The sequence below is a fragment of the Lutjanus erythropterus genome, chromosome 19 (genome assembly GCF_056507025.1).
Source record: "Lutjanus erythropterus isolate fLutEry1 chromosome 19, fLutEry1.hap2, whole genome shotgun sequence".
Taxonomy (NCBI): Eukaryota; Metazoa; Chordata; class Actinopteri; order Lutjaniformes; family Lutjanidae; genus Lutjanus; species Lutjanus erythropterus.
The window spans coordinates 14,069,556-14,078,350 of record NC_139335.1 but is presented as its reverse complement, the minus strand read 5'-3'; the positions used below and the strand labels follow the sequence as shown (position 1 = coordinate 14,078,350).

The following is an 8,795-nucleotide window of genomic DNA, read 5'->3' as shown; positions in this document are numbered from 1 at the left end:
TCTTGTTTTCTGCAAGTTTAGAAATAAATAAACCAAACCAAAACTTTTCATATATTACACATATTCAATAAATACGAAGAAGATTAAATTTCCACCAAAAAAAAGAAAAAATAATTAAAAAAATGGTAGGACATGATTTGTGCCTTTTTTTTTTTTTTTTTTTTTGTCCTCTACACAGTAAATTACAGAAGTCATCCTTGAGCTCAAAGTTGTTGGTTAAGTTGGAGCGTGACATCACATCTGGGATGGGCGGGGCCAGCATGTGCACCACCACCGGCGTCTCTGGCTGCATCTCAGCAGACAGACAGCCAACATCGGCTCTCACTCGCACGCACGAGCACACACCTTTCAAAACAGCAACTAGGGACGAACAAGCCGAAAAGTCCCACCGTGTCAAAAGTGAGCCAGCGTATTCAGGGAGCCTGCCGTTAAGTTGAAACCTGGAGGTGAGCGCAGGCAAGAGCGAAGAAGAAGAAGAGACCGGAAAGGAGAGACAGAAGGAGGCATCCGGATTGCTGCGGGCGCTTGGCGAGCGACATCCCCGGGTAGTGACGCCTGCTGCAGGCAGCATCAGGACCACCAGGATGGAGGGGGAGCATTACGGTTTGTCCTCATCCTTACATGGACTGTCTTAGGGGCATTTAGTGGTCGCTTTGAGCCTTGCCCCCTCTAACTGCACCATGAGTGTGTGTTTTTTAGCATTAATGTGTGCTCTGCCGTGCCAAGAAATGACAGACAGTATACTAAACATAGATGTTCATGCTGCTGCCAGTCTGACTGAGTGATGGGACTGTTCATGTGACTGACAGCACTGTAAGCATGTTGGTAAAGTCATAAAAGGGGCTCATGTTTATTTGATTGCAGTGCACACACACAGGAGAGGAAGTATGCCAGTTGGGTTTTTATTATAAGGCAGCTTAAAAACAGGTGGCATCTGTAGTATTCACAGCCAGAAGGGATTAAAACAAAGATCTGTCTGATGAATTATTGAGCAGCTATGACAGCATGGTGGACACTGTAGAAATCCACATATTTACATGGTAGAGTTAATGCAGTGAAAAACAAAAGTTCCTGTTCTTATGGGAATGAGCGAGATACAAACTGATTTATTTATACCATCTAGTCTGAGATGACACAGTTTCACAAAATGTCAGTTCTTGTTATGAAACCTTCTTCAGAGGAAATTCTTTGTCATCGTGACATCATGTACAGTATAGGGCGATGATGAGCTAGCTGATGGCTCGCTTTAAGCCATGATAGAGGCTTCGTCTCAATTATTTAGCAGTTTAGTTTTTCCGCGAGCTTAATGCATCTCAAAATAGAACCACCAGCAATGGCCTCATTGCAAGATTTCAACTGATGCTCTGCGAGAAGAAGGGAGGGCCGGTACCCCACGATTCAAAAAAGAGATTCAAAAAGAAAAGCGAAGAAGGGTGATTATCTGAATCCGGTGCCCTTTAAGTCCCCTAGACTTACTATAAAGATTTTCAATTTAAGGACGCCACAAAATGCATTTTAAAGATATAAGTTAATAAAACCCAATAAAACATTTTTAATTTTGTTTTTAAAGATTGACTTTTCTTTTGTAGACGACCAGCACTTTGCATGTCCTCAGCGTGTCCTCATCATTAGCGTTTCCCTGAAAAACAAACAAATAAAAATTGCAATTAATGTCAGTTTCTTTCTGCAAATATAATCATATGCCTACCAATTTAGACAAAAAAATCTGAAAAAATACGTTAATTATCTATGAAATTACAATATTTGCACACGCTTCATCCCCCATGAAAATAATGGATCAGGTCCTGTGATGTCAGAACTGAGGAAGTGACATCACACAAGTCTTTTGAATAACATGCTGCAAAGAAAGGAAAGTGTCACTATCTTTTCATTCCTATATTTAATTGTTTTTGTTGTCAGATTGAGATTCTCAGACTTTAGCATTGCAAAACATTACAATTTACTGATGTCCTAAATGTCATGTGATGCTATTATCTTGGCTAAATATGAAATTATGACTAGATTTAGCCAAAAATTTAATGGGGAGTGTTCACCTTCTGTGATGGTTTAGCCTTAGATCTGTGTGGCTTTTTCCCAGAGAAGTGGTCGTCTCATTGTAACTCAGTCTCACCTCAGCTTCTGTCGCGAGGAGGTATCAACACTTATCATTCTTCCTCACTTATTCAATGTCTACATCCATCTGTTAGGAATGAACATTACATAAGAATCCTGGGAAAATGTCTTCAGCATTTGCAAAAAAGAGCATACTTTGATTCGGTATACTGATTTGAAGTACAAAGAATTTTAACTGGTTGAAATAAATAAAGAGTTTGTTTCAGCAACAAAATTATTACGTGTTAAAAAAAAAATGTAGTCAGTAACCTAATCAAAGTATCACAATATTAAAGTAAGGTAACTTGATTACTTTAGGTTACTTTTGGATTACCTTACCAAATATGGTGAAACTGTTCTAGCAGTTGGTCTGTGTAGCTAATGTTAGTGGTTTGTCTGTGTGGCTAACATTAGCTGTTCGTCTTTGTAGCTAACGTTAGTGTTTTGTCTGACCTATAAATAATTATTTAGATTAGATTTTGAAACAAAATAATGCTATCTTTTTTTGTATTTTAGTTATATAATCCCGATACATGTAATCCATTACTCCCTAAGCCTGCACACGGTACCCAGGGTCCAGTAGAGACTTATGGACAGACCCATATACAGCATAATCAAATTTATTTGCAGCCGTCCGCCATTGTCAGCACTTTCTATTTGCAATTCAGCTGAAGAATCAGTCATCGATTATGTAATTATGTGCTAAAGTGTGAGGCATAAGAGAGGGGACATGCTGAAGCTCCCAGTACATTCAAATAACACTCTCACTGTCCCTGACACCTTCTTAGTCAAATCAGCGGCTTGTGGACCTGAATGAGTAAGTATAAGTCGTATCATCTCTCCCGTCCCTGAGCACCGTGACTGTTCAGCATAATTGAAGTGTTGAGAAGGAGAGAGGATAGAAGTGATCCATCCGCTGTCAAGACTTGACTCGCATTTTTATTTTGGCACAGCTGTGTTTTTTAACCTCTATTTTATTATTAATGCAGACTCAACAGACACGGTTGTGGAAACTTCTAGTGAGTATGAGGATCATCTGTGTGTTTTATATAGCTGCAGCGGTATATGTCGCATCATCTTATGTAATTTATGACTGGATTACCACACTGTGCATTTATGCTCTGTTAATGTCGTGATGCTACACTATTAGAGATAAAGGTTCCGCAAAGGTTCTTCCTAAAGGGCTGATTTGCTTCTGATGAACCCTTTTGTTTGTCAAGGGTAAGTAAGGTTTGTAAGACTAGGGGTTCCTTTAAGAACTGGATCCAATCAAGAACCTTGGAGCCTTGGTGCTATCTAGTGAACCAACTCGTGTTTTAAAAAGGATGCACAACGCACAACAGCCTGTAGGAAATGACACAAATACAGAGTATTACGTACTTGAACTTGGACAGGACTGGTTCCATGTCGGTGGAAAAGGCGTACCATAGAGGGTTTTGTGGGAAACCTTTCACAAATGATTTTAGGTATGACCCTTTATGTTGGTCTCTAGGTAGAATGCTCCGAAAGGGTGCCAAGTGGAATCTTAATAAAGGGTTCTACTAGGAACCAGAAAGGGTTCTCTTATAGGGACAAGCCAAAGACTCTTTTATGATTCTAGGTGCTTGTGCCCTAAAACCAGCTGCCTTGAAATTCATTAGGTGCTGCTCTGTTTCAAGACTCACTTCAAAAGCTGCAGGTTGTCAAAATGTCTGTGTTTCATCTTTTTTTTATCGTGCTCTTTTGCCATCTACCTGTCAGTGCAGCTCAGTTTCCCTTTGCATCACTTGTGCACACAGAGGAAACAGTTTGCTAGTTTATAGGCGTGGTGCACAAACGGCAGGTACGTGTGGTTGCTGTGGTTATGGGTGTCATCGCTCCTCTTAGTTTGACCCCTCCTCCTCAGTTTAGGGATTGACAGAAATGTAGTTGCTTCTGCTGGCCTGTAATAAGTTGTTTTTCTCCTATATAGTGTCACTCTCCACTCATGTGACAAGACAGGTTTACTCCAGCATTAAGCTCCTCTTACGTTCAAAGAGACAAACTGTCAAAGCAGCTGCAGCAGCAGCAAAATCTCAGTGGATGTATGCAGACGTATTCCTCATAAAATCAAAAGATAAAAAGGAGGAAGTCGAAATCTGGAACCTCAAAGTCTCTGCAACTTGTGCTGCAGTTGTTCTTCTTACTTAACCATGTAAGAGTCTAAACTCTTGGAAAAACATGTGCAAACTAGACCCATAAAGGTTTTTTGGCTTTTTCTCATAGGAGAACCATCTTGAGTCCTGATAGAACCTTCTGTAAACACTTCACTTGGAACCTTTTCAGAGAGGTCTGTGTAGAGCCTGACATAAAATGTTATAGTTTGAACCATCTGCGAAAGGTTTCAACCAGAACCCCCTATGAGAGGTTCCACAGAGAACTATCTATGGTGTAATGGTTGTACCCAGAACCCTCCACGGACCGTCTATCCAGAACCTTGCCATTTTCTTAGGTTGTGACTAAGAACCCATCGAGGGGATTCTACCAAGAACCTTTTTATATTATGGCAACCTTGATAAAAGTGTTCCTAAAGGTCTTCAACAATCCCTGAAGAACTCTTCAAAAAATTGGGTGAAAGGGGTTCTTAATTACAGAGAACCTTCAGAAAAAGGTTTGTAAGAAGCAAATGTTTTTGGGTAGAACCTCAGCCCATTTAAGGGGCTTTATCTAGAACCCACCCAGGGGTTCTACTGAGAATCTTTTCATATTATGGTGCAAAGGTTGATGAACGAGTTCTTCAGAGATTCCAGCAATCCTTTAAGGACTTTTTTCTTACCAAAAGGTTTCTTAAGTGAACCCTTATTCTTACAAAGAACCCTTGACAAACCCTGTCTTCAAAAAAGGGTTCTTCCAAAGCAAATGTTTCTATGTAGAACCTTAGCCCACTTATCAAAGGGTTTTATCTATAACCCTTGAGTCTGTAAAGGATTTCAGTGATCTTTGAATGACTCTTTCTAACAAAAAATGTTATTTGGATGAACCAAAGAACCTTTGACAAACTCTTAAAAAAAAAGAGTCCCTAAGAAGTAAATGGTTCTGGGTAGAACCTCAGCACTTCAGGAAGAACCCTTATTTCTGAGAGTATAGAAATAAAGTTAATTACTTCCACGAGTTAAGTCAATTGGTGGAACCGAACATAAATACTGTCCATTTGTTTTCCATCATTGAATCTAGATGAATCACACAGACATGTAGATAAAGAGAAGAACATAAAAGCAGGATATTAAAGCTTTCAGACAGCTGGAAATAAAAAGTGGGCTACTGTACTGTGACTTACTATCAGAAAGATGTTATTTAGTGCATTTGATCTATATTTAGCCTGTTCAGCTTTATTCTGGTGAGCATTCAGTTGAGGTGTACCAGCACAAGTGCTTGTTCTGCTCCCACCCAGCCAGCTGTTAGTCACTGCAGGTGATATGTGCTGTGTAGGAGTTCCACCGACACAGATCAGCCGGATCGCTGTAGGTTTTATATTCAACTGAGAAAACATTTTCATCAGACAGACAGATGACTTGTCTACATTCCTGCGGGTTTGAAGACAAACATATGAGTGATTTTCATCGGAGTCTCCCACTACACTGTCTACTGAGGCAGCTGAAGGTTTTCTGCTGGCAATATTTGTACGAGTGTTCAACAGATGAATTAAAAGCTGGAGCTGCTGTGTTGTAAACTTCACTTGGAGTGTGACTGAAGCCCTCTGGCTTGCTAAGTGATCTAAGAATAAAAGTGTTGTTCCACACTATGTCCACCTGGTGGCATGTATGCATAGCTGCTCAAGTGTTCATTTGGGTCCAGTGCAACGTACACAGCAGCACCGTGTAGAGGAAATCTCAGCAGTTTCTGTTTCCGCTAAGTGAAGATGTTTTCTTCATGATTGCTGTCGGGAAGTTCTTATTTGAATTTATAGCCTCCACCTGGAAGTAGAGGTTGCAAGATCAGCTACAGGGGCTGTATTAAAGAAACATCTCATCTTAAGTGTTAAGATAAGATATGGGGAGTCTAAGGATGGGATTTTTTCACAATTTGGTATAACTTAAGCAAAGCCTAACTTACTTTAGGAATTTTAATCTTATCTTATTTAGTTTTATTCAAGCGTCTGTATACAGGCCCAGAAAAATGGAAACTTTCATTTGTACAGGATTAAATCTCTATTAGTAATGTTTTATTGTGGATTTGAGTGAGTTTAATAACAAATATGCTATTATAGTGTGTAGACAGTGACATGTCCCCCCCTGCAGTTTCTTTGTTCTATGAGGAGACTGTTGACTATTCATTGTTAATTGAACTGAGCATGTGCGTGAATATTTATGTTATGTTTTGATCCAAACCAGGCTGTTAATTTAACATTGTTTTTGGACAGTTTTTGACAAAGATCCAGCGCAGCCACATAAGCTGACTATGTGATCAAATATAATAATTCATCCAAAGGTCCAAAAGCAATACCTATATATAATTGATCATTGCACATTGGCAGTTTTGGTACCAGTGGGCACCAACACACTCTGTATGTATCCTTAAGCTCTAGCAAAATGTGTTGGATGCTTTTCCTTCCCCATATAAAATTTGAGAAGGTGATTTTTCATTGCAACAAGGCATTCTTTCATTGTTGCATAACCTGGCTCGTTACCACCACGTCAGGGGAGTAGTGTAAAACCATTGTCCTTGTGCATGACAAACAAAACAAAGACCCACTCAATGAAAAAAACACTCCACAGAGCTTATTGAGGAACAAAAAAAAGTCTACTTTTGAGCTGTCCAGGCTGTTCCAAGTTGTTCAGTAATTACAGTTATTACTGTGAGTCTCTGACTGTGTGTTTCACTTCACTCAGCATAATCCAGAAGACCTGATGAGGCAATATTAGGCATAATGAATTGAAATTTACTGTCATTGCCATGGCTAATTTGCCTTTATGGCTGTCATTAGGACACTTACAGTTTGCTATGTGGACTCAGGCATAGCGACTTCTCAGTTCAGTGCAAATCGTTGACATCAGTCCATTTACAGCAATGAACTGATACCTTTTTTGAGCTTACTAGCAGGGCTGGCCAAGTCTTAGGCTTACGGGTGCACTCCACCTGAAAAAATGTTGTCTGGATGGCAGCATATGCTGCTCCACAACTTGTATGTACCTTTCAGCATTAATGGTGCCTTCACAGATGTGGCTGTTACCCATGATGCCATGGCACTAACAATCTGGATGGTCCTTTTCCTCTTTAGCCCAGACGACACAGCATCGATGATTTCCAAAAACTGAATCTAAAATGTGGACTCGTCAGACCGCAGCACATCTATCTGTCTGTATCCACCCACCTGTTACTTGTTTATGCTCCTAGCAGGTGCTCAGGGAGCTGCTGACAACTCTTATTCAGAGAAGTAATTTGGAGCTGAGCGGAGGAATATGCATACTAAAATAGAGAAGAGAAACATTTGTGCTGACTTCACTGTGTGCTGTGCTGCTGTTCCTCCCGTGACAAGGCTGCTCCTCTGGCTGATGTGCAGCTGCAGCATTTTAATGTGGTCAGGACTGACTTTGCAGTTCGTGCATGGGTCACTCTGAGGCCTTTGCCCCTCTGGCAATGAACTGGGCAGCGGTGATTGTTAGATCAGAGGTGATGTCAAACATTAGCATATGTCAGATCTACCTTGATTAGTAATCGCCACCTTGCCCGAGTCACTGACACGCAGCCCTTGATGGCAGCGTGAGTGACAGAGAGGGGTAGAGTTGAAAAATTAATTAATAGCTGGCACTGAATGAGAGTGGGTGTTGTTAGGAGTGAGACACTTTGTGTGAGTGACAGGCAGGCTAATTCAGAGTGGCATTGGTTCAAGAGAGGAGGTAAACATTTACGCTTTGCTCCACATGAAGAAGTGAAAATCCAAAATGAAATCGATTGCCGCTGATTATGAATGCATCTGTGGCAGAGCCAGAGTAGTTTAATTTCTGTTTGTGTGTGTGTGTGTGTGTGTGTGTGTGTGTGTGTGTGTGTGTGTGTGTGAGAGAGAGAGAGAGAGAGAAAGAGAGAGAGACCCCCAAAAATGTGATAGAGTCGTGGTGAATAACCTCAATAGGTGTGAAAATAATCTAATCAAAACAAATGGCTCACAGTGTTTTGCCCAGGAGCAAATCATTTCTTCCACCCCGTTGCCAAGCAACAATGAAATCTTGATTTTTTATGTACAAGGCTTTTGAAGCCAAAAATGATGAGTGACTGGAAGCTAAAAGCAACAGAGGGCAGAGAACTCTGTGCTGCACAAAACAAAGCAACGTGCTGCCGATAGTTCGGCATTAATCTAACAGTAAAACTTCTCTCCTTAATTGTTGCTCAAATTGATTTTTTTCCATGTTATGTAGTTTTGTTTCTAAATGTTGCAGCGAAAATAACAGAAAATAAGAGATCTGTCCTTAAGGCTCATTACACTCTTAGAATTAAGGTTCCAAAAGGGTTCTAACTGAGGGAACTCTTCTTTCAAAGAAAGGGTTCATTAAGGGCTCTTCCTAAGAATAAGAGTTCCAATAAGAACTCTTTTTATCCAAAGAGCCCTTCTTTGGAGAAAAAAGTTTTTTAGGGACTTAAACAATCCTTTTGTTAAGGGTTCACCTGTGGCTCTTTGTACCATAATATAAAAGGGTTCTAGATGAAATGAAATCCTTGGAACATGAAAG

The 8,795-nt window shown here is 40.3% G+C and overlaps 1 protein-coding gene across 1 annotated transcript in view; it reads left to right on the top strand.

Moving 5' to 3' along the window:
- The first annotated feature begins 343 nt into the window (after window positions 1-343).
- The window catches only part of cyth1a (cytohesin 1a), a 59,703-nt gene continuing 51,251 nt past the window's right edge, over window positions 344-8,795 (top strand). The window contains exon 1 of the mRNA XM_084743344.1: window positions 344-603. Coding sequence (XP_084599470.1) covers window positions 585-603 — 19 coding nt within the window. The 5' untranslated portion in view covers window positions 344-584. The remainder of the gene's footprint in view (window positions 604-8,795) is intronic.